The 27,541-nt window shown below is 33.3% G+C and overlaps 1 protein-coding gene across 2 annotated transcripts in view; it reads left to right on the top strand.

Moving 5' to 3' along the window:
• The window catches only part of LOC118735830 (protein sickie), a gene marked incomplete at its 5' end in the record, with an annotated part of 194,092 nt that overhangs the window by 77,101 nt on the left and 89,450 nt on the right, over window positions 1-27,541 (top strand). For both annotated transcript variants that reach the window (XM_036465807.1, XM_036465806.1), the window contains 2 exon segments: window positions 1,339-1,724; window positions 1,819-1,970. In XM_036465807.1, coding sequence (XP_036321700.1) covers window positions 1,339-1,724; window positions 1,819-1,970 — 538 coding nt within the window.

Genomic DNA, 27,541 nt, shown 5'->3' with positions numbered 1-27,541 from the left:
CCATATTAAACAAATACATCCTAAGGTTACCCGGGTCCACGTTTTGGGGCCACGCCCCCTTTATATATCAAAATATTTTTTACCCTGTGACCATCCCTGGAAGATATCCAGTGCGTGTGTAAAATTTGGTTACGATCGGCTTATTCGTTTAGGAGCCAAGTGTGTCTATAGGTACATACATAATTTGAATTTTATATATATAGATTAATGTTTGTTCATCTACCCCAAAAATTTGAAACAAATCAAACAAATGAAGTGTGAACCCCGTCCGTTTTGATATGGAACGCCTCATATGCATATACATATTACCCAGCAGCAAAAACTTATGTATTCGGAAACGTCTCTGAAAATGGAAACAATTTCGTGTAAAAACCTGATATTTCATCCGTTTGCCGATTCCGTTAAGCCGTTATTTCAATTTTAATAATTACTTTTTATATAATTTTAATGTGTTGCGTCTAACAGCATTAGAACCTCAGACTTCCTGGAAGCTAACAAATAGTAGGATGCTCCTCTGTACACACAGCTACTGTCGAATACGTATAATTGCATTAAAATTTACCGTTTGAATAAATATTTTAAACTATTGGGGCATTTTCATAGTCAAAATAAAGTCGACTCTGAAGTTAGTTGGAGCATCATTTTGAATGGAATATCAGTCAAAAACGCTGCAACTAACTATGTTTTAAAATAGATTGCAAAAAATTAACAAAAATGGAAATTGTCTTCTACACTAAAAGTACGTTTCTCTACAGGCTGGGTAAATACATATGTATGTATGTCTATGCTTGCGGTTTAATAAGCTAGGGGAGCAGGCCGGCCGTTCTACATGGGTGAAGATTGACTCCAATTGGCGTTAAAAGGTTTTCAATTTTGTGGTTAGCGACAGACGGAAATTAGGATTTTCACTTAAATTAGATGTGTCGCAAGACTCACTTCATATTTTGGCTAAACTGAAAGTGTAAATTTTTGTAAAATAAATATTAGCTTACTTCACATGAAACTCCAATTTAAAAAAAAAAAAACAAAAAACAAATACTGCCTTAAAAAAGTATAGCTGCATAGTACATAATAGCGTATATTTAAACATTATTTATAAACACTTTTAGTGTATTTAAACATTTCAAAAAAATATGTAGATATGCTTTTCTGAACCTACTTTATTTGTTCGTTCTCGCAAACATTTGGTGCTTATAAAATCTTTACAACTGCTTCAAAAATATGCTTATCACTGCTTTCTATGTGCTTTCAAAAAAAATCCAATCTTTAAGAATTTTCCAAAAAAAAAAATTACATTCTACTAACACCATTTCTCCCTCATTCTCTTTTCACCCACAGATCCACAAAGTCGGAGAAAATGTATCCTTCGATGTTGAGTCGCGGTCCCGATGTCGAAATCGAACCCTACTATTGCCTCCCAGTAGGCACAATAACCGCACAAAATGGTTCATTATCAGCGCAAATGGCCGCTGTTGCCGCGGCAGCAATGTCACAGGTGACTGGACAGCCAACGGCTGGCGCCACAGGCGCCACAGGCGCACCAGTAGCCTGGAGTCAACCGACCTCGCCAACACCAATCAGCCGTGGTTTTGGTGCCACGCTCTCGCCGACACATCCAACTGGCATGCCAGGCATTATGGGCTTAGTGGGTGCGCCGGGAAGCGCTAGTAGCAGCAGCAATACAGCGGGTCATCGTCTCACATATCCAAAGAAGAATGATGAAGGTGAGTGTGTGCATCGTTTGTTTGTGATTTTATAAAATAGTGTTAGTGTTGTGATAATGTATTAAAATTATGAAATAATTTATTTATTTTGTAGTGCACGGCAGTGCCGCATCACTGCTCTCTGGCGGTAGCTCACTGTATGGTTCAGCAGAGGAGCGACAAGCCAACGAAATACGTCGTTTGAAGCGTGAATTATTGGATGCGCGTGAACAGGTGCTGAGCTTGAGCAGTCAACTGTCAACAAATGTGAGTAGAAAAAAAATAATAATTTGTTCATATTTATGTATGAAAGATCTTGGAATTCCGGGGTATACCAATTATAGTATATTTAATCTAGATATCGGGTGGCTTTTAGTTGTAATTTTTAAACTGCTCTGTACTTGAGTATTTTAAGTAATTTCACATTTTTTCTATACAAAGGAAATACTAGTGAGTTAAGGTATTTAACGTGCCATCTGTATTTTAAATCCAAAAAGAAGGAATATTGTTGAGAACAACCTCACATATTTTTTCTGTTTTTCATGTCCGTTTTTCGTTTAATTTTTTCTCATAATCTCCTGCATACTTAAAATATGTGATTTTTTTTGGCAAAATACCAATGTTTTCCCTCCCTTACTGACGCTAGCAGAATGTAAAAGGAAAGTAGCAACCAAAAAGCATTTACCATAAAATTCTTGTGGTAGATATGCTGCGGTAGAAGAGCTGCAGTATTATTACGCGTTGCATACATTTAGGCTACAAATGAAAAGTTATCACTAATGTTTGGAATTGTTGAATATTAAGGCCACGGTAGGAACTTCATAAGTAAGTGTGTGTATCTAGAAAGAAATGGAAATGTACTTTAGGGTGGTCCAAAAAAAAGTAAAGTCGGAAATTTAAATTTAAAAAATATTTAGAAGGTGATCGAAGCGCTCAAAGTTTTGCATGTATTTTATATTGGAAAAAAATAATTTTCGTATAAGTGGTATAGCATTCTTGAAACCCAATGTTTTTCGAACGAATACTCTGTTTTTCTTCAGGAGACTTCTAATTATAATATGTACCCAATTGTTTATTTAGCCAGTTTTTAAGAGTAACTATATTTTACAAGCCCCCAAAAAAGCCCATAAATTTCAATGGGGGCCGATAAAAAACCGTTACTATTAATAAATGGAAAATAAACAATTGGGTATTATTATTGTAAGTCTCTTCAAGAGAAACAGAGTTTCCGATGCAAAAATATTGATTTTCAAAAATGGTTTTTTCTCATATGAGATACGGGAAAGTTAAAGCGCTTTGAGCACCCTCTAAATATTGTTTTTTTTTCAGAATAAAAAAGACCGGGGCAAGTTTTTTTTTTTGCGTAGAACAATCCTAGTTGATGGTAGCATTAAAATTCCGACTTTATTTTTTTTGGACCACCTTATTGTACATGCAGTTGCTCAAACAAATGACCACGTGTTGATTTTTTTAAATGTTCGTAATGTTTTTCGGCTCATTTTATTTTTGTTATTTAAAAACCAAAAAAAGCTTGATAAAACATTTTAGATAATTCAACAAATTTTCATCAGAATTTAAACTTTTTAATCTGAATCTTTAAAGTATTTTTGGGTATGCAGTTTATAGCCCATACGTCTAAAAAATCCCGTTGATTTTTGAGAATTTTTTTTGGAAGACGGATTTTTTATTTTTTTCCGTTAGCCGTAGCCGTAGGTCGTTAGCAACAAAATTTCAAAAAATTTGGTTTAGTTTTTGTAAATTGCAGTTGTTGTATAAAAAAAAATCGAATAATTAGTCTCAGAGAAAAATTCTCAAAAATCAAAGCGTTTTTTAGGCGGTTGAAATTTTCACTTAATTAGACATACTCAAAAATGTTCTAAAGATTCAGATTAAAAAGTTTAAATTTTCATGAAAATTTGTTGAATTTTCCTAAATTTTATATGTATATAGTTTGAAACTGTGTTTTATATATTTTTGGGTAAAGCTTGGACGGCATTTCTATAGAAAATAACAAAACAATTTAGCTCGAAAAACATTACGAATTAAAAAAAAGTCAACTCGTAGTCATTTGTTTGAGTCACTGTACATACATATCCTAAAGATTACGATGTCTCACGCTTCCGCATTTGGTGTTTCCGAAAAGGTTATTAAATTTCAAATTACACTCCCGATTAGAAAATTCAATGGCATCAAATTAAACAATCATTGTTTAGGAGGTGTTTTTAGTGATCAAGAGGCAATTAGACCGGTCTTAATCATTTCGCTATCGGATTCAATTCTTTGTGTGTTTAGTAAGCAATGCATGCTTCGAAAATAAAAGTTGGTTAAGAACCGACTAATTTACTAAATTTTTAAGTACATACAAATTGTTAACATAATTGTTCAATAAAGCATTGTTCTGAATTTATAGGCGGGATTCATAAAATTAAATATTTATTTTAGCATAAATTGTCTTTTTATCTCATCGCTTCACTATCGTCTTTGAATTTCAACCTTGGCTTGTATGTTTTTCCTTTCAAGTTCACCTTAAAATTATTACGATAACGACTTTTCCCCAACCCCAAAGCATCAAACTTGTATTTTTATGCATTTCTTGTTTTTGTCATCTTAACACCGTCTACAGCCTGTCTGCCAATGCCTACTTAAGATAACCAACTTAAAATGAAAAACTTTTCCGCCAAGCAAAGATTGTCAACAAAAAGTCACAAACGACCGGTGACAATAAAAATTACGAGTACTTTTTCATAGACTTTATACGTCGTATTCACCCACATATACGCTTTGCACGCGTGCAGTTGTATGAGTACACCAACTTTTCTGACAAACTGCCAAAATGTGTCTGGCAAACGTACAAAAGTGCTTTCACATAAAAAGTAGGAAGCGCGAACTGGCAGTTTGCTAGAAAAAAAGCATATATACATCGTACGTAAGTTGCTGAAAAAAAGTCTTAATAAAAAGAGAAAAAACATGTTGAGTTATTTAAGCAAAAACCGCCGGCAGCTCTTCTTTTTGGTTGTGTAAAAAAAAAAGGCCGGATATCTGTCAATTTTGCCTCAAAAAAAGATAATTCGCCCTTCAAGCAATTTTACTTTTTCTACTATGCCTAGCATTTATAATTAGAAAAGGATTACTCATTGGCCAAGGTATCAAACATCATTAAGATTTAAAGACACATCTGTTCAATCGATTAAATGTTACGATACTACTTGTTATATTTCTTTAGTTATTATTTATTTTTGTTCAAAAGGAAGAACCTCATTTGAATCCCCAACTTTGTTTTTCTCACATTTGAGCTTTTGACTTACAACGTTCTTCCAGCAAACGAGGGATAAATTTGTAAGTGTATTAGGGTGCCTCACCAAGAAAGTTGAAAGTTTCCCATTGATTATAAATTGTATTATATTCCAAAACTTCCGACAAAATATTTCGGCAAAACGTTAAGATTTACATGAGCTGGACCCATTTGAAAATAGCATCAAAAATCTTAATGTTTTGATTTTGTTGATAAAATTCAAAAAAAAAAATGTATGTAGACCTTTTGGGCTTACACTTTTCTATCATCCGATATAATTTCGTGAGAAAAATATTTTTAAAACTAATTTTACTTATTAAAAAAAACTCGATTTCGGCCGGGCTCGCGTAAATCTTAATATTTCTTCGACATATTCTGGGGGAAGTCTTAAAATATATTAAGTTTTACAATTCTAAGGAAAAAGAGTACCGATTTTTTTTTGTGAGCATTGATGTACCCAAATGTACATTTACGTTATGTTTTCCGTATCATTCTTCTTTTTCTTATTTGGCTCTGTAATCGCTCCATCGTTTTTTACTTGCTTGGTATAATTCGATCGTTACTTGCCGAATAAAAGTACAGATATAAGACAGAGTGATATCTGCTTCCTCAGTAGAACGAGGCACTTCCTGACTTCTAAACAATTTTTCTGGACTTCTACGTCCCTGAAAAAAGCCCAAAAAAATTTTTTTTTTTTGTGAAAATTTCATTTTATCGCAAGCACTTTCCACCAGGGTACACATTTGCTTACGCGCTCTCACCCATGTGTATGTGTCAAGCATCTTTCTGTCAGCTTGTGCTGCATTTACGTAGCGTACTTTTAGGCGCAGAGCAAATATTTTTCTTTTTCGTTTCCTGTTTAACTTCTTTTTGTGCTGTCCACACTTTTCGTGGCTTTGCCAGGCAGCGCTCATTTTACTTTTGATTTATTTGTGTTTGGCTGCCCCTACTTTTATTATGTATGCAATATTTTTGAAACTTACCGTCAAAAAGTCCATTAAGTTTACGTTAATACTGCATAAATAATGCTTGGAGTTATGAGTGCGGAACATACATACAAGAGAATTTTCTTTAATGCTATGATGTGTTTGTAATTATACATACATGCATACATACATACATATATGTAATTATATATCCTACTTAGAAGGTTTAAGGTAATAAGAAGGAAAGCATAGTGCTTTTTGGACAATATTTTGAACAAATAATCTTTCGGTCCCTGTAACCAAGGAACTATAATACTTAGGTTTAGACGGCCGTTATGTTTGCGCAGTTAGTGGGGCGGCCTTCCACTCCGTAGGATCTGAGCTCGAGCCCTGGTCCGATAAAAAGCTTTTCTTGCCTCGATCGTTCCGCGGCAGGCAATGGTAAACCTCCGAATGTATTTCTGACTGCAAAAGGCTTCTTATATGCTCATTTTTCGTTCGGAGGCGGCGTAAAATTGTAAGTCCTTCCATTTCTGCTATAACGACAGTACACACAATACAAAGTGGAGAAGCAAAAGTGTAGTTAAGCGCCAAAATATTATTTTTGTTATTAATACTCAGGTTGGGTGCGCGATCCCATCGGTATACAAAAAGTTTTTCTAATGGCAATTGCATCTACTGCCAACCATGAAAAGTCTCCAAATTTTCGTTGCCCTTTTATATCGCAATTAAAAGCGCATTGTCAATGAAATTCCCAAAATTTTTTTTTACCAATTTCGTCGCATTTTATCTTTACCGAAGAAAAATGTATTTTCAATCCAATTTCAACCATTCATTCTTTCATATACAGCCTCTGTACCGCTCTACTATAGCACAAACGAGCATACATATTGGCATATGTACTTATTGAAACACATTTATGAGTGAAAACGTATGCAACGAGGTTTTTTTTAGCGATTTTAACGATTTCGTTGCCTTAATTGCAAAAAAAGTCTCCTTTAATTAATTTTTTTTTTTCCCTTCTGATCTTTTTCTGCACTCTCTATTTAAAAACGATGAATGCAAACAAGTCTTAAATTTTTTCTTTTTATGTGTGAATTAGGGTGGTCCAAAAATGCATGTAAAAAAGTAAAGTCGGAATTTTTATTATTTTAGGATTATAATAGTTAAATAAACAATTGGGTATTATTATTGAAAGTATCTTGAAGAGAAACAGAGTTTTCCGATCGAAAAATATTGATTTTCAAGAATTCTATACCATTTCTGCGTAAAATTTTATTTTTCCCATTTAAAAATACATGGAAGACTTTGAGCGCTTTGAGCGTACTCTAAAAATTTTTTGATTTCAAAATAACAAAAAAAAAAATAGGGGTATACTTTTTTCAGAGAGGGTGAAGGGGGGGGGGGGTGGTTAGAGCATTACAATTCCGACTTTACTGTTTTTGGATCACCCTAGTGTGCATACATACATACATACATACATACATACATATGTATGCAGAGTTTGCATTTAAGCGCAATCAAGCGCTTCACTCTATTCAGATGTAGGGAAGTGTAAATTGATGCGACCGTCTATGGATTGATAGGACTGCGCTTTAGCTTTTTGTTTAGTTTGTTAATTCGGCTGTGTCAAGTGCAGTAAATGGAATTTCGATTGCATTTTATACACCTAAATTTTTTCATTATTTATAAGAAATTGATTTTGCGATTTGTTTTAATTGTGTATTAAAACTTAAGGTTCACTTTGTTTAGGCTTTTGCTTTTGAAGTCATAAACTTCTCTAAAACAAATTTCGCCATCATAAACCTTTTTGAAGGTTTTTAAATTCGAAAAATATGACTAATTCAAAAAAATATTTAAAAAATACAGTGCAATGTAGTATAAAAATTTGGGTACCAAATAAAAGAGAAAATTCTATCTTTTTGGTTTATGAGAATCGAAAAAACTAATTTAGTTATTTTTAAGGTTATCAAGTTGGAAGGACGAAATTCGAGGATGTGGTCGAATGTATATTAGTACATAATAAACATAATTTTTTTTTTCAAAAATAAGTTCTGCAAAATTTCAAGGTTATTCACGGATAAATTTTTTAAAGGACATTTTCAATGCCTTTTTTCTTTTTAATTTGATAACCATAATCTTTTTCTGCATTGCACTGAATTCAATTAATAAAATTTTCCAAATTTCAAAGTACTTAAAAAAAATCCTGTCGTCTGAAAGAAAAAGTAAAAACGCAGTTTTCTATATTTGGAATTTGTGTTCCTGTCTTACTTCAAATACGCAATTCAATTAGCACTTTCCTTGCCCAACGGTGTAATTAATTTCAAAGACAACACAAGTTGGCGTCGTGAAATTACCGCTATCACTACTAAAACTACCAAAAAATTCTGCCGAATCAGTGTTTCAATAACTTTCCATATAATTTTCACTCCTGATTAAATACGTGGTCAACTTTCTACGCTTTCTGACTCGAGATAACTAACTTTATTGTGATTTGCGCAATTTTCTAAAGTTTCGCATAGTTTTCAACTTTTGCAGTTATCTTTTGCGATCAAAAGTTTTTCTAAGAATATAGAAGGAAACAAAAACATGAAATACAAAAGTAATTTTCTTTAAATTGTTATTTACTAGACAACTTTATGTTCACTCATTATTGCTGAATTCTTTCATTTCCACGAGTACAATGTCTTCGCTTTCAACATTTGTAATATTGAAAGTTGTCAACTTGCAGTGTGACTGCTGCAGTGACAAAAGTGATTTAATTTAATGAGATTTTCAAACTCTTTCATTGAACTGCGTTGTAGAAAAATAATAAATATTAGTAATAAAGGCAGCATGAAATTTTATGAAAATTAAAATTATTATCCTGACATTACGCATTTATTTTTTTTTTTAAGAAAATAATTAAAAGTCTATCCAAATCAATAAAAAAAATCGTAAACCATAGGTTTTAATAATTCAAATTGGAAAAACGGACAATCTTTTTCTTTTTTATAAAAACAAAAATTAAGAATTACGTTTTTATTAAAACTGAATATTCTCGAGAGATCTTCTAACAATTCTTACGGTTTCGAGAGTCTCGAAAAAACTCAGAAAAGTTTAGGAAATCCCGAAAGTCAATTCGAAATAACACTCGTACAAATTTCCAGAAGCTAAAAAATAATTCAGAGTATTCCTAAAGTTTCTCAAAAAAATCTCGGATAGTTCCTAAAAAACCCAAAATGCGCCAAATAGTCATGAAACCGGAGACAAATTTTTAAAATCCTATATAATTGCATAAACCTTAAAAACCAAAATTAAGATTTACATCTCCCATTGCAACTGAAAATTCTCGAAAAAACCTAAAATCGAAATAATAATCGTCTTCCCACAAATTTCTGAAAATGCCCTAATTGTAGTCGAAATGTCCGAAAAGAATTCCGAAAGTTCCTTAGGTTTACCAAAAAATCTTGAAATATTCCGAAAGCCCCCAAAATGCCTCAAATAGTCATGAAAGCGGAAAAATTCTAAAAAAATCCTTAATAATCCCAGAAAATTGTCCACAAAAACAAAAACAAAGTCTCGATTAACAAACGTAGTCACAAAAAAAACGAAGAGTCGTGAAAATTCCCAATGATCCCTAGAAAATGCTCGGGTAACTGGCGAAGTCACATAAAATCCCGAAATGTCTTAGAAGAAAACGCAAAGCCTCACAAGGATTTCCGAAAGGTCTATGAAGGGTTTGCAAAAGTTCCAAAAGAAAGTCCTGAAAAATATCTAAAACACACAAACTCTCCAAAAAAAATTCCGAAAAGTTCCAAATAATTAAAAAAAGATAAACATTTCGATATAAAAATCCCAAAAGTCCTTAGTATCACAAAAATATCGAAAATACCGAAAATTTCCAATAATTGCCGAAAGATTTGGAAAACTCCCAAAACATTTCTCTAAACACAAAGAACCACAAATAAAGGATTTTTTTTATCGATGCTTTAAAAGTAAAATGCAGAAATTATCGGGTTTCTTTGGTAAAAATTTATTTGAGATTAAAACAAAGACCGTAACGGTTATGATCTTTATAATAAAAATCATAATTTGACCGTTAAAATTGCATGTTTTTTTCGGTCAAATTTAACCGCTATTTTATGAGTTGTATTTTTCTATCAAAAAAATCGTCATATTTTGTTTTTTATTTTTCGATCAATTTTTGATTTTCAAATTTTCGATCATATAACCATTTTTTAAGTTTCATATTTTAGGTCATAACAGATTTAAATCGGTCCTAAAACACAGTCTTCTTTATAACGATTAAAAATGATCGAATAAAATAAAAATAAAAAATTCGAAATACCGATAATTTTTTATCGAAAAAAAAAAATTAATTACAAAATAACGATTAAGTGTGACCAAAAAATAAAAATCCAAATTTAACGATAACTTTTGATCGAAAAAAAAAATTATTAAAAAAAAACTTTTATTTACACTACCTACATACATATTTTACACTATTGTGGCAACCCAGCTCACTTGCGAATGTCGAACAAATACTTACGACCTCATGCGGGTGCGCAATACCAATTGCCGTATTCAGTAGTAGCAACTACCAACCAACAAAAATTGCTACTAAAAAAAAAGTGCGTCTATTTGAGTGTTATGTGTCTGTGGCTGCCGCTAGTGACAATAAATATTTCTTGAAATTTTTTCTTCCATTTAACTTTTGGCTTTCTTCACTTTTTACTTGCGGCTTAGCCATGCAATCAGACTGTTTTTGCTAGCTGCTACCTTCATTTGATTGCTGTTGCTACTTACAAAGTTACCAATGCCATTTGCCAACAAAATCTACCCCACAGCTAAGCCAACCAACGCTAGCCCAGCATCAGCATCATTGCGCTGTTGTGACCGCAGCAGCGCTGCAGCGGTGCGACAACCTCAAGTAAAAATACTTTAACTATTAAATTGCATTGTTGTGGTTTGTTGGGCACACATACACATACATACATACATACATATACACCTACAGGTATATTAATGCAATATGTATGTATATTCAATGCACGCTTATGGGTGTATACACGAAAGCTTTTTTGCTGCTAATGGCACATTCATAGTCAGTTGCCACTTTTTGTTGTTGATGTTCGATTTACGAGTATTGTTTTTGCTGTTGTTTTGCTAAGTTTTTCTTGTAAATGGCAATACTGGATTTTCTCCATTTTTAATGCACCATTGATTCGCGTCTGTCTGGCAGCGAGTACCAGCACATATTTGTAGTTTATGCTGCTGCGGCTGCAGTTGTTGGTTGGTATTTGGTTGCCACATTTTATGCATTTACAGTTACATATGTTCGTACGCAGACAGCCATCGGGCAACAACCAGCAGCAAACTGCCAACACTTTTATGGCATCCATGACCAAAGGTTGAAGTAAATTATTTGACATTAGCAATGAATTGTAGCGGCGGAGTGCCTAGGAGAAATATCATCTGTGGCTTTTCTGCTACGGAGTAGAGATTTTCATTTAATTTTATTTAAATTTTTAAAATTTGTTTACTTTTAGCGTAACTAATAGCTAATTTCTTGCTTTCATTATCGCTGTTAGGTTATGTATTCAAAAAAGGTTCGTAAAAGCGTTAAAGAATTTTAGAAAGTATTGTATTTTTTTTCTTTCCGGTACAACCTTCTTCAATGTCAAGGTACCAAGAGTGATTATATAAAATGAATTAAATACATACCGAGTGCAGGCAGTTACTTCTGCACTTGGTCCTTCCATTTTGTTTGTGCGCGCTCTTGCTTTCGTTGTCCATCCATCGGTGTCGAGTCGGAGGATATTTTCACTGAAGTCCATGTAGCTAAAAAGCTCATTTAGTTCGTCTTTCATCTTCTTTGATACCCTTTGTCCACGCGAACAGGCCCAAAGAGTCTCTAAAGCACCCAAAGCCTTCTCATCTTTTTACGGCATCGTCCACGTTTCTGCGTCATTTTGGTTCGTCGAGAGAGGACTCTGTTTTCCAATTGCCTACCGATCCTTAAAGTAGCGCCTGTTGGTTAGAGTTATTCTTCGCTTGATATCCAGGCTGACGTTGTTGGTGGTGTTTATGCTGGATCTTAGGTAGACAAAGGTCATCACTTCTTCTAAGTTGTAGCTGCCAACAGTTACGTGTGTCTTGAAATGCGTGGGCTCTTTTTATGTTACCAGGAGGTACTTTATCCTGCTTACCGTAAGAAATCATCAATGATCACTCAAAAAGTCAACTTAAGCCAAAGCGGAATTATTTTGTTTTTGTATTTTCTTTTTCAGCTGTTTGACGGTTTGTCGTCTAAAATGCTACATCAAAAAAGTTCACACAAAAAATATGTTTACGTTATTTTATTTTTCAGAAGTGCAAAAACGAAAATCTGGCAAGCTTGATTCTTTCACCGCTCTCAATTTCCGTAAGGCCGTGACTTAAGAATCTAAAACCTACAGGTTCTTAAGTTTCTTACGGTAAGCTAAGTTTTAACAAGCCGGTTGGCCCAAATAAATAATAAGTTAAATTAAGTTACGAAAATTAAGTCTAGACTAACAGAGCTTTAAGTCCAGCAATGCAGTGCAATTGAATAACCTTGCGTTTACTTAAGACAAGACAATTGAGAATATGTATTGTGGCACATTAAACTGTCTTAGAAAAATCAAAGACAGAGACGAAGAGAATGAGAGAATTGTGAATATGTTAGTAAAAAAAGTATGAATGTATTGATATTGTCTCCCCGAAATTGAGTTGTGTAAGCCCCAAGTACGCGGCCATAAAGAACAGCGGATTTTTTTTTTACAAAAGCAACACCTTCATCGTGGCGTCTCTCTACGTTACTAACGCCACTTCCTCCGAATACTTTTCCAGTAGTGACGTACAAGTAAGTACCCATTCTGATGGGATGAGGATCCTCAGTCGAAATCACTCACAAGCAAAACCAAAGATTCAAACTGGTACTGGCAACTCCATCAAGTACCATTCCCACGCACGGTTTCATCTTTGGCTTGCCTTTTGTCGCTTCTGGAGGATTTCCACCAACTTCCCCTGCGTAAAGAGTGGCAATTGGGTGAAAATTGCAGATTTTTTTTCATTTCATTGAAGATCTCCCTTATACGATGTTTACATGAGGCGATTTTACAGCCAACTTTTAGTTGAAAGCAACAATCGCCTGGTTTGAACGGCTTTTCAACTAATCGCTTCCAATTAAATTGGGGCCCAGCTAACTTTTGATTCAACTAAAAAAGGCCTGAAAAATCGCCTCATGTGAACACCGTTTTACTGTACATGGTTCGTATTTGGCTTATAGAAATTATCTTTTGAATGGCTTTCTCAAGTAACTCTACTTTATGAATTTTAAGTAAAATATGATTTTAAAATAACCCTACTGAAATTAATATTTTTTTTTCTTTTTTCTTTTCAGGTAAGTCCAAACCTCTCAATGTTCGTATATTCAAATCAAGGTTCGTACCACATACAGAAATATATTTTTGAATAATTTTAGAGAGGGTTTACTCGAAATTGTATTCTTAAATATTTTTTTTTTACTGCTGAAATACATTTATGAGATGAAAAGGTACAACCGTCTAAAGGTACTTATACCAAAAGTGGTCATATTTCAGATACCACGGAGAACACGTTCCAGTTTTGGTTTAGTTCTGCACGAGAACACAATTTTATGTCAAAAACATTCCCACAAAAGAGACAAACGGGAACAAAAGTATTGAAAGCAGTTTGAACGGGAATAAAATGAGAAAAAACGGTTCGGGTACGCTTCCGTAAATAAGAAAAGCGAACAAAACTCTCGGCGACGTTTCCAATGAGAACAAAGAAATATTAACGAAAGTATCGATAACGTTTTCAAGGAGGATAAATAAGAAAACAAGTCTGGGGAACGTTCGGCTAGATAACAAATCGAGAACAAAAGTTTTGAGTAGTTAACGTTAAGAATAAGAGGGGCGTCTTCGTGCCGGGATGAAAAAGCGTCTCAGTGAGAACCACGTTTATTAATTCCAGAGAAACGCTAGAGCATTTCAACTTCCGGGTCGTTTGTCATTAGGGAGAACTGTCCATTTTTTTTATTTTGTATGCAAAAAAAAAAAAAAAAAAAAAAAAAAGTTTGTGCCATAAGTCTTTCGTTGAGTTCTTTTTTGATTAATTTTAATTTGTTGCTTCCATTCTTCGCGAATAGTTCAGGGAAGATTTGTTCCCATCTCGTTCACTGTCAGAAAGTTCTTTAAACTTTTGTTTCCGTTTTGCTCTTTGCCAAAATGTTCCGGAGACTATTGTTCCCATTTTTTCTCTTAGAAATGTTCCTTAAAGTATTGTACGGATTTTGTTCTCTTTGGGAACGTTCCACAGGGCTTGATCTTATATAATTCCCATTGAGATTGTTTTCGACAGTTTTGTTCTCATTTCTTTTTTTTTGTTTTGAACAAAAGTACGCGAACGAAATTTAGTTTCGATCATATCTTTAGAACCCGGTCCCTGCCTTATTCTACCAACAAAATGTTTACAAAAAGAAAAATATATTAGCAAAAATTATATGCGAAATTTTCGCAATTTCCAAAAAATCCGTTTTAAGCAGGGTCAGTAACGTTTATGATCTTAATAATGAAAAACAAAATATAACCGTTAAAGTTGGCTTTCTATTTTTCCGATAAAATTTAAACGTTTTTATTTTTCCGATTAAGTATAATCGTTATTTTTGAATTGTTTGTTTTCCGCTACATTTTTAATCGTGGTTTTTGTTTGTTAAATATACCATTTCTACGAAAAGTTGTTTATCCCCATATAATATACATGGAAAACTTTGGGCGCTTTAAGCGACCTCTAAATATTTTTTGATTTTAAATTAAAAAAAGAAGGGTATATTTTTTCGGTACAGAACAATCCTAGGGGTGAGAGCATAATAATTCCGACTTTACTTTTGCACATGCATTTTTGGACCACCCTAATATATATATATATATATATATGTATATATGAATGTAGTTCAAGTTTCCCCTAATATTTTAATTTTATTGCGAGTTCATCCTCTTCATCATATCTTGAGAGGCCATTTCTATGCCATTTAGAGTTATTGCTGTATGCTTGCAATTCCTCTTGCCAAATATAAGTAAGTACGTCATAAACGAGCCGAGAAACGGCTAGGTATAAAATCAAAAACCAAAAACAAAAAATCTTCATACACAAATCAGCTACTGGACAAGCATTTGTAGTAGTAAATATGACAGAAAATCGCCTCTATATTTGGCGAAGAAATGCTCTGATTGTGAAAAGTAGCACTGGCGTCATTGACGCGCCAAAATTTTACATCCACAACAGCCACCACCCCCTGGCCCAGACTGAGCGACGCCAAGAGGATGTCGAAAAAAAGAGCACAGGAAATACAATAACAAACAAATTTTATATGTATGTATTTGTGTTGTTTCCGCCATAAAAGCTAGCATTAGAAAATGTACATATGCATGTATTTGTTGGTGCACATCCTGCCTGGCTGACTGGCCGACTGCCTGTCGAACTGGTGGCTGGGTGCCTAGCAACCAACCATGCCAAATGCTGCTCCAACGCAGGGTGATGGCGCATATGATTGTTTACTACTTTTCCACATTATTGTTTTTGCTGTTCAACTTTTTCTAAGCTCGCTACTCGCATGCCAAAGCACGCTGTATGTCGCTGTTGTAAGCCTGTATGAGTACATTTGTATGTACGTGTGTGAGTGCGGCGGAAAGCACCATATAAAATTTGCAAGGATATCAAAATGGTGGCTCATCTTTCCGCTCGTCTACTTTTGTATCTTTAGCTGACTGTATTATTTTTGCTTGTTTTTAATATTTTTGCACAGTCGCGCCAGTGTCGCCACTTTGGCGCCCCAATGCTTTGATGGCCATTTATCCTCTTTTCGGTTAAACGCACACAAACCCATGTGTTTGTATGTATATATATTTTCCTTTGGAGTTGCTTTTCGGCGTGGAAAACACATTGGAAATTATATTGTTGAAGTTACTGGCACTGGCAGCGGCAGTTAAGTATTGAGTTGTGGATGCTGCTGTTAGCTTGAGGCTACTGGCACAGTGTCGTTGCGGCTGTAAGTCGCCACTGTTGTACGGATATGGAAGCGCTTAATTCAGTTGTCAGCTAGAAATGTTGGGAATTCCAATTTTCATTTCGAGTTCAGTGTCGCGTTGTAAGCATCATTTAGCGATCGTTTGTTTGTTGAAAAGAAATCAAGTTGTTCTATTTTTAAATAATATATAGAAATGGTTACATAAAATGCAGATAAAAAAATTTTGGTGTTATGATATGTAAATTGTGAAGTGTGTGGCGTCGTGGTATTATTTATTAAAATTAGCATAACGAAGTGTTTGTTTTGAAATAAAAATCTAGCAACAAGTTATTTCATAGCCCATAATGAGATCAAAAAGTTAAAAATACATAAAATGTTTCGCTAGCCTCTTTTTATTATACCCAGAGTGGAGTTTTTACATAATCATTTAAAGAAAAAATGCGTTGAGATGCTGCGGTCATCTGTATCAATTCTGGTGAAATGAGAATGTTTCATAAATAAAAAAAAGTTAACTAAATACTTTTACTTATCGTCCTGTGATTGTACCAAACTTATTGTGTTATAGTTAAATATCACATTATCGAATGAAAAGAGCTGAAACTGTATTGCGTCTCTGTTAAACTACAGTAGTTTCTCGAATTAAGGGACAAACATAAAAACTCCCCAATAAATTTTATCCTTGATCGGAAAATCTACCAAACGAAAAAATGCGTGCTTATTATCTATTGCGGACTTAAATTAGGTTCCAATTGAAAGATGAAAATAGTATATACCAGGGACCATAACGGTTATGATCTTGTAAAAATCATTAATAAACCGGTATTCTATTTTTCTGATCAATTTTTATTTTATCGATCAAGAATCATCGTTATTTTGTGTTTTATTTTTTATTTAAATTTTTTTTGGTCATACTCGTGTAATAACCATTTAATTTTTTAGATAATAAAAGATTTAAATCAGCTATAAAAACGCTGTCTTCATTACAACGGTTAAAATAATCGAACAAAACTAAAATTTGAAAAAAAAACTATTATTTTTGTCGAAAAAATTAAAATTAAAATTTAACGAAAAATTTAAAAAAAAAACCATTTTGCAATAATATAGAAATCTTGATATTTAACTGTTATTTTCAGTCCATAATATATTCCAAATTCTTACTCCTTTTCGCAAAATAATATTTGCCTCCGATGGAATCATCTGTTATATCTGACCTTCATTTTTCATTGGCCAGAGGCATGTCAACTCAGACATGAAAATGGTTAACTAATTACATACACGCATTTATATTTTTATGTTATTTTTTTAATTCTTTAAAGGACATTAATCGACTTCTCGTGCCACTTTATTGACGAATCGTATTATTTTTTCAAATTGTTTATAATCGATTTTTAATTAATCGATTAAAATTTTTATCGTTAAATGATTAATCGATGTAAATTGTAATCACTCAATCGGTACAACTAATTGTTATCTACATATTCTTACTTAGAAATATTTCATTTTCGAACTTTTTTTAAGAAATACATATGCACATAATACATACCGCGCTTTATTTAAACAAATACTCGGACCGCCTCGGAGAGCTAAAATCCCCAAGAAAGATCTCAAAGAAAAATGTTAATTAGAATTATGAGCAAGCACTGATTTTTTTTTTTTGTTTTCTTAAGAGGAAAAAAAAATAAAATACAAATTCGTCGGTATAATGCAAAATTTTTTTGCATCAACTGATCTTGAGCTGCATTAATCGAGGAGATACTGTACTGTACTAAATTTAAACTTTGGCGTAAACTTCATAGATCCACAAATTAAATGTTTCTCATATGGCACAATTTAGAATTATGACTTTCTAAACTTATTTCTAACTATTTTTTTATTGAAATGCCTTTGCCATTGAACATGTTCGTGCTTATAGAAGGTCCCTTCCTCAAGGTATTTAATTATGAAAAAATTATAATAAAGTAGAATATTATTAATGATAAAAAGAAATATGTAGTCCGTTCATAAGTGTTTATTATCTTCATCAAAAATACCCCACAGCCTCTACTACTTGCGCATACCCATACTTTCGCGCAACATTTGTGTCTAGACTCTAGCAACATGTTTCGCGCGATAAGGGGAAAACAGTCAGTGTTGCCACACACTTAATTGTTTTTTGTTGCCAAAAAATTTACCAAATCTGACTGAAGCGTAGCTAATCTTTTTTAAAGCTTAGAATTATAAGTAGAGAATGCCGTGGTTTAATTTATCAAAAATTTAGTCTTTTTTTAATATTGCGCTGGACAAAATAATTAAGATTTCACAATGTATTGACAAGTTTTGTGTATTTAGGTTTTTATTTTTAATTTTAATTATTAGATAAACTATTAAAATATAGTTAACTCTATGTGAAAAAACGATTAAGTCAAGAATTCAAATTTTGTATCAAATGTTAGGAAAAATTCAACAAAGTTTCAGTGAAATTTTGGAAGGCAGTTTTATAGCCCATTAAATTTTAATTTAATGTTCCCAAAATATTCCCTTGATTTTTCATGACTTTATTTGCTGATGGTGTGTTCTTTCCAAAATATTAGCCATTTTAGAATTTTTGTAGCATTATGGCTTTTCGTTTTAAATGCAGCACTTTTGCACAATTGTAACCAAACGGCAACGCTGGAAACAATATATCGCACACCGTCTTCGAAAGAGTCACAACTAAAAATTTGGCATTTTTGAGATTATACGCTAAAAATGTACGCAGAGCTTTTATTTACCGTTTAGCAAAAGCTGGAGCAAATTTTTGTTATAATTTGTTAAAAAAAAACCTAAGGTCAAGTCGCCTTCGCCCATATGATTATCATGTGCTAAGAAATTGTTTTTCGCATTTTCTGACAAACGTATTATTTTGAGTTGTGACTCTTTTGAAGACGGTGTGCGATATGATCATAAAAATAACCGCCTAAGTCGAAAAACCTGAATTACAGAAAACAAGTTTTGAACATTTGCATTGTAATCTTAGCCTTACGGGGAAACCAAAATATTTTCGTCTATAACTTTTTAAATAGCCTATCTGGGTGGGATAGGGATTTCACATGCGCATGGAATAGTAGTTGCAGAATACGATAGCTTTTTGAACTCAAATCTCTCTTAAGTGGACTTAGGCAGTTATTTCTTATGACCACAGATATAAAAACACCAGCTGGCACAACATTTCACGCGCTCTCTACGCCACTCAGCTGTTGTGCGTACACTCACCCACACACCTGTGTTCGGCCAGCACACGCTCTCACATACTCCTTTTCTCAACATCGTTTCGCCTCTCACAACATGTTTTCCATTAGCAACATTAGCGATCATGTGAGGTTTTGGGAGCGGCTTGTGTTTAGTTTTAAAAGTGAGTTGTAGATGGTTTGTACTTGGAAATGTGCGCGGAAGCGTATTGAACAAACGATCGCTAAGAAAATAATAAAAAGTGTAAAATAAATCATACAAAATAACGTGTTCTGCGATTAAAACAAAACAAAAAGCGAAACAACGTGCTAAGAAAAATATTTTTTGTAAGTAACATGAATCGACAGAGATAATCACAATGAGCCTATAGTTGACCTCAGCTGTGTGTCGAGTGTTTGTTCAACTGATTATTAAGAAAATAAAAATGCATACAATGAAAATGAGATTAATAAATAAATAAATAAAACATACATACATATGTGCATACATAAATGAGTGTTGATGTTTAAGCAGAAAAGCCGTCATACAGAATATTATTGGGGTCTAGATGCGCAAGCGTTAAATTATGTGAGGCTGATTACGAGAAGTGCTTATAAAAGAGAGATAAACTAATGAAATCTAAAATCAATGGGTGTTTTAAATAATATTGTTAGTTTCTTTTTGTTTGTGTTTTTAACCAATTCTGGCCCCTTTAGTGTTTTTGTTTTCATTTTTAACGCTTTTGCTTTGTTCGCACCTTCGCCAATTTAACGGATATTTTTTTTTTATACGGGGTTACAATTGCTGATATTTTTTATGCTACTCACGTTGGCATTAATGAAGTTATGGGCCAAGACGGACACTTAGCCACTGAACAAAACAAAAATCAATAAAAAATGAGAAAAGTACGAAAAAAAAGTAAAAATTTGACGTTTATACAAATAGTGGATATAAAACGAATTAAGCATTCTGAAAGTGAAAAATGCCAATTTTGTGCATTAATATACCTACTTATTTGTTGTTGCTTTTAATGGCGTGTGGAGTGACAAAAAATTGCGATTTATTTATTTAAATTTTTATAAATAGGTTTTGAAGCCTTAAAATTAGCAACTGCAGCGCATGAGACACAGCGCCAAAAATAAACAAAAATAAAATAGCTGCTAAAAGTACATGTGATCACCTTTAAAAAATGATGCAAATACTGAATAAAAGTCAAAATAAATTTGCCTAAAAAACTTACAAAAGAATCAAAATTAAAAAATCGAGAATAACATTTTCTACAAAATAAAATAGCAAAGTAAAATAATTGATTTGGAAAAAGTAAAAAGAATTAAATTTTTCTTAACAAAATCTACAAAATAATTAAAATTAAAAAAATCGAAAATAACATTTTCTACAAAATAAAGTAACAAAACAAGGAGTTGTTTAGAAAAAAGTCAAAAAATTAAGAAAAAGTTTAAAAAACAAATTAAAAAATTTAATATTTCTGGCTTTGCCACAATGTAACTTCAACTTTCTTGCATTTTTAGTAGCCTAAAAATTCTCTACAGTCTCAAAGTATATACATATGTATGTAAGTAGCTCAACAAATTTGCCAAACAAATTAATAGCAACAGATGGCAATGACGATAAAAATTATTTTCATAATTAATTCTGTGCAACTTAAAATTACGCATTACACATGAAGTTGCAAAAAAATGCATACAAATCTAAAATTTATGTGGCATGATATGAAAAAGTTACAGGCTGGCTGAGTCGGCCACCACCCAACAGACAAGGCAGCCTCGCCATCACCACAAGTGCCAACAAGTGTTGCCGGCCGCGATCATTGCTCAGCGACGGCTGCGAAGTGCCAATTGCAAACAAATGCACACATGCAACACCAAGGCAATAACAATTGAGACAAACAAATAAATAAATAACAACAAATTGACGTTTGATTAATAAGATCAATGAGTTATCTAGAAAAAGAAAAAAAAAATAGAAAACGCGAATATTTTTAATAACATAATTTATGGCTGCTGTGCATTGAAGTAAATTTCAAAACAAATTAATGTGTGCATGCATGATTTTTCTCACATATGAACATATGTATGTATTTAGAAAAAATAGTTGCACTAGCTAAATTTTTTTGAATTTATCTTTATTATTTTTTTTTTGTCTTTTTCTAACTTGTACGACCAAAAAACTCGCTGACTTTATACATTGTCACATAAACACACAAGTTGTGTATTCTACTTTTTGTACGCCAAAAATAATTTTATTAGATACTTTTTCGTTCTACAAACCTTGACTTCGTTCTTATCAATTGCTGATATTGAGTAAAAATAAATTTTAAAGTGATATGTTCTATAGATAGCTGTTCGCTTGAAATTTGAATTGAGCACTATGCGGTACTTTGAAAAGTATGTATGTATGTACACACATATGTACTTTTTACAAGCTTTTTTTTTTAACTTGCTACGTTTTTATGCAGGTTTGTGTGCGTCAATCGATTTTTAACCCACTTCCCGGGGAGCTAGAATCTTGAAACTTCAAACTTAGCTCAGAACCTATGATAATGTATTAGAAGAAGATTTAATCCGCTAGGTGGCGCAGGGGTAGTGATATTCGAAAAACCCGTTTTTATAGTCCGATTTGGTTCATATTTGGAATGTATATAATCTATAGTATAGATATATTCTATACAGTCAGCGTCAAAAATATGAGTACCCTGACGTTTCTTTATTTATATTTTCCATACTAAATTTTTTTTTTTTTATAAAAGATAGTTCATTCAACAGCAAAAACCAGCAGAATCAATTTTTTCAATTTCGAATAGAACTCGGGAAAATTCAAGAAATGCTAAAAAAATTTCATCAAAATTTTCAACTTTTCAACTGTATTTCTCAGAAAAATATCGGGTATGCAGTTCTGTAGCCCATTAAATTTTAGTAAAATAAAGTGCAAGTTTCAAGAGATTTTTTTTTTTTTGTCGAGGGTGTTGCACATTTTCTACCATATAGAATAAATTTTGTTAATGCGTCAATTAGCTTGAATATTTGCAGTTATTTTCCCTCCAATATCTAGTATCTATTATTCGGTTTGCCCAACCTTTTTCAAAGAGCATCAGAGAAGCAATTACGCATACACCACCCTCTGATATATATGTACCTAAATAAATACCAAGCGGTGGGTTTCGTCGAAAATAACACCCGGAATATTTGAAATTTCTTACACCTTTTTGCCTTGGTACAACTGATAATCGTTATGTTTTACGAAGAAGCTTCTTAGGCTAAAAAATTTCCTCTAGATATTTAACTTATTGCGGGATCCCAACATACATTCTCATAGCGGATTTCTTTAAGTGTTTTAAAATCATTTATAGGCTTAGATAAACTGCTCAGCGGTTAACTAAAAAGCTTCTGTATGTATTCATTTTCATTACATGCTTTCACCTTGAAAGATTCATTTGTTCAGAACAGTTGTTTATTCATTTTTTTATTAATATTACTAATTTATAATTTCGTGCAAAAATTAATTTTTCTAAAATTTTTACACAAAGTGCTAAAGCCCAATGCAGCGCATATAAAAAAAAACACCTTCTGAACAGAACTAAGTAACAGCAATTGCATAAAACCAGGTCATCTGATAAGAAAATACGCTCACTGTTTACAGAATATCGCTCCTAAAGAAAACTGGAGCTTACACTAACTAAACAGAACTAAATAGTACTGTTATTGCGACTACTTGACAATCACACGGATGTTTGCATACACGTTAGAGTAATTACACATTGTGCATATGGAACAAACAGTCACTGAGCAATGTGTCTAAGCAAATATTTATGAAAATAATGCAAGTCTTTAAGACTCTTGGCAAGTCAAGCAAACGTGGCAGTACATGCATAAGTACGTACAGTATTTCTCGCTTATAAGCACCCCGGTTATAAGCATTTTCCGCTTATAAGCTTTAGAAAATTCGTAATAAAATTTCGCCATACAAGCAGAGAAAAATTTGTCATCATTCCACTACGAGGATTTCAATATAAGCACAGTGAGTGCTTATAAACGGGATTTTCATACCAGTACTCCCCGCTTGTAAGCACCGAGTCTCGTCCATTTTGAATGGTGCATATATCCGGGAAATACTGTATATGTAAATATAAATATGTGCATAAGTATTTGCCGTTATGCGGGTGTATGTGTTAAGCTTTAAATACATGCTTATCAACCTTTTAAAAAAACATGTAGTGCAGAGAGCAAGGCGATAAGTATTAAGTAAGCATAGTGAGCTTATCGATGGCCAAGTGTTGATAAAGTGAATGATAAGAACGATTGGAGTACTCAAAATAAAAAATAATAAATAATCAAAGCGCAGTCAAAAGCAACAACAAATAATGCACTGGCTATTATGCAAGACAGCAGTGATTCTTTGAAGTTCTGATAGAATGTTAAAGGCTACGTAAAAAAAAAAAAATCTTTAATTTTTTTTGCCTTTGTATTGCATGTAAATGACCACGATCGAAAAAAAATTACGAAATCTAAAGCTAAAAGCTTGAAAGTAATGCAGTGGCTTCCAAAAAAAGCAGAGTTCATTATTCAAATAACTAATGAATTAAAGTAAAATACGGTAAAATGACAATAAAATATAGTGTAACAAAATGTAATAAAATAAAACTTTTGTAAATAAATAAATTTGCTAAAAATCAAAATGCACTTAAATATAATTTTGCCAGCATAAAATTGATCTGAATAATATTTGTTAATCTAAATATGTATTTATATGCATGTAATAAAATATTTATGTACGCAAAAAAGAATTTTTCTCAAATAAAATATTTAAATCCTATAAAAATTGCATTAATCGCACAAAAAAAAAAAACGCGTCAACAACTGCAGAAGCGACACAACGCATTCATCAATCCACCAAGCCGGCAACCATTGAATAAACAGTGTTGGGGTTCCGCATAGAGTGAACGACATTTTGATTGCTGCGCCTCATTTGCAGTCACTGCAGCATAAAAAACATAAAAAATTAAAAACAAAAAAATATTTATTAAAAAAAAATTACAAACAATGCTGCTTTTCATGTTGCTTAATGGAGCATCAAAAAAATAGTACACAAGCGTTGTAAATAAATTGCTATGCGCATTAGCGAAAAAACAACAGCAGCAATAATAGCAGCCAAAAGTGAACACAAGCAACATGTCGTTTTTTATCGCAAAATTTAGCGAACCACAATGCACAACTTGTAGTATGTTACAGCTGCATGCAGCGGCTTGTATGTAAGTGTTGGTAAATTGTATTGGAAAAATAAATTTAAACATTTCTTTACCTCCACTCATATCCCCTTCCAATCCTTTGCTGGCAACATTTATTTTTTTTAGTTGCCAGTTGCCCGAATATTCATTGCGCTTGATTGGTTTAGATATGTATACAACTCCTGAAAGAGTGTATGAATTTAAATTTATGTTTTAAACAACAGACGTTTATTATAAACAAATAAATAAAACAAATCGCAATTATTGTCGTCGCAGCAGAGACTTTAAACGGGCAGCAGGGAGCCATCAAATTCACAGCTTAATAAAAGTGCTATTAATTTATGCGAGACAGCACTGAACTCCTGCTTGCTACACTTACCACATTACATGCCACAAATTGCTACTTACTCTTTTGCTTGCAACATGCAATAACACTGTTACTAGGTTACATGGAAATTTAGTGTGGAATGTGCAACCCACCCTTCAATAAAAATTAGCTTAACTTTCTCACTCATGTGAACTGTGCGCTGTCTACTATGTACATACATACATACACCCATATGTATGCAGATATACCAAATTTCTACACTACATAGATATTGCGCGCTTTCAATCAGTGCTACTTAATTGAAGTTGAAATCGTTGCAAATTGCCTTTTGTTGCTTGCAACCATGTACCGCTATAGCATGTTGCATTATGCATGCAAGCCTAATTTGTGCATTTTAATATTGTTTTGTTTTCTTTATTTCAGTCACCCTACTGCACTAACGTATTTGTGTATGTAGCTACACTTTTTCAATTCATTTGCCTCTTCATAGTCTCCTCTAAAATTGATTTATTAGTTTTCATTCGCGCGAACACACTTTCAAGTCATTCTGCATTCATGTGCGGTGGTGTGGCATGCAGCATGTGATGATGGCAAGCATTTATTGTTTACTTACCATGTTGGCTCAAAAATAGTATATTTTAGAAAACTTATTTTTTATGCAAATTAGGGTAGTCCGAAAATACACAAGAAAATCTACGTAATTTGTTCGTAAAATTGCTATAAAATCGTTAAAAATAAATACTTTTTGATACTTATTTTTGATCTGGGAGATGACAGAAAAAAAAAACTTTGCACCGCCTTAATGTACACACATTAGTTATCTATACAAAATTTTTCCAACGTGGTTCTTATACGGTAGCAGCTTCAAGACCTTATCGATTAACGATGTTTTTCCCCAATTAAAAAGAACAACTTCTTTTTCTTCTTGTTTGGCGCTGTAACCGCCTAAGCGATTTTTAGAGAGTCCAATAAAGCATGCCACCTGGACTTTCCATCGCATAATTCACGAATCATTTACTTGAGAAAACTTTATTATCTACTCTCTTTCTCTTTCCTGAAGCACATTGTTCTGTTTTTTCTTTGGCTTGCAAATTATTTGTTTAGCTTTAGAAAAGTTGTCCCACCCTAATGCGCATTACTTACCTATTTGGCATGCTCTGCCAACGTTTCGATCGAAACCTAAATCAGGTGAATAGTTAAATTAAATAGAAAAATTCCATGCTTGGGCGTTGATCTCAACGAAGAGAAAGTATTGCACGAAGATATTGTGGTTAGTCTAAGAAAACTAGAAAAATGTTCGATGGTTTTCACAAAATACAATATTTTAACCATCACAGACGTATTGTTTGTGTCTGCCATTCATTCAAAGCTCGATTTATTCAACCAGTGTCCTTAAAATCTTGCGTTTTTTTTTTCAGTTAGGTCCAGAGTTTATCCGACTGCACCTGTCTGACCAGAGTTAGTCGAAGGTGGTTAAAGTTTTTTCTTAGGTGCCCCGTTTCGTCAGTGCAGATTATTGACTAGCGGCCTTCTAGCATGATATTTTGGTGAAACCTCCGCTGGAGACTGGTTTGGCTTTTGACAGTCCAACAAAAAGTACTTAGATAAGAGCATGTCATGGTGTTTCTCCTACAGTATTTTCGTCTCAACATGAAGGTAGTCCGACATTAGCAGACCTAATTATACTGTCAGTGATCAGTGGGGAGAGCAGTGCTTTAGCAAGTTCTGAGCTGAGTCTACCAAAAGTCGCTGCTCTCTGAACTGAAACGTAGTTTACTACAGATCAGCTGTTGGCTTTGTATGTGCCTAGCAAGGTCTCCCAATCGTTTCCCTAAACACTCTGGACCCGTAAACTTGCGCTATAGAAGTATTTTCATAATATTGACCTTTAAATTGAGTTTTGAAAAAATCGCCAATCTCCTCGTTTCAACTTCATCCTTCATTTGTTCGAGTAATAGTGTTTCACAGATCATACTTATATCGACACCTGAGTGGAAGATTGACCCATTTCGGCAGCCACTTCGAAAGCGCTTTTTTATTGAGAACAAAATGGGGTTGATGATTGATGTTTGGATCCATTTTATACCAACTAGTGCTAAAGGCGACGATGCTTGCTGAAAACGAGCTGGAGTTTTTTTCACTAATGCCGGCAATTAACCACAGGAAGGTTTGTCAGGTGTTCTCTGCTTTTTTGTAAAAATTGTGCTGGCGTTTATTTTTCACTTAACAGCTGGATCTTCCGATCCATTTTTTTTTTTGTTTTTAAAGAGAAGCAGATGCCTTGGTTTTTTACCAGCTCTAATGCATATGGATTAACTTTATATACCTAACCAAGGCAGATGGTTAGAGTCTCTTAAATTTCCATTGGAATCATAAAAAAAGAACATCTTGATTTTTTTATCCCTATCGGTTGCGGCAGGATATTTACCTCTATTTGGAAGTTATAAAAACGCACTTCGTGCACCTCCTTATACTCCATAAATCACTCCGACGTAGCGGAGCAATAATTTCATTGCGCGCTTCTCTTTTGAAATCATTAATTGCGCTGATGTGTCCCTAAACTGTGTATTTTGTCAAATTAAACGATTGATTTCACATTTTTCAATGTCATGTTTTTTTATAGTAAATAAGTATACAAATTCTATTTTTACCCCAAAAAATAAAAAGAGATAACAAAACCTCGCACTCACTTGAGTTTGCTGGCACAAATGAAACCAGCCAGGGGTAGCCTATCTCCGGCAGGACACAGCCGCTGCATTGCATTCAGCGTACCGACCGATGCGATTATGACAGTCGCCGCATTCTCAAGCGTT

The sequence above is a fragment of the Rhagoletis pomonella genome, unplaced genomic scaffold (assembly GCF_013731165.1).
Source record: "Rhagoletis pomonella isolate Grant_MI unplaced genomic scaffold, Rhpom_1.0 Rhpom_scaffold_00003, whole genome shotgun sequence".
NCBI lineage: Eukaryota > Metazoa > Arthropoda > Insecta > Diptera > Tephritidae > Rhagoletis > Rhagoletis pomonella.
This window is presented reverse-complemented; position numbering and strand designations above follow the sequence as displayed.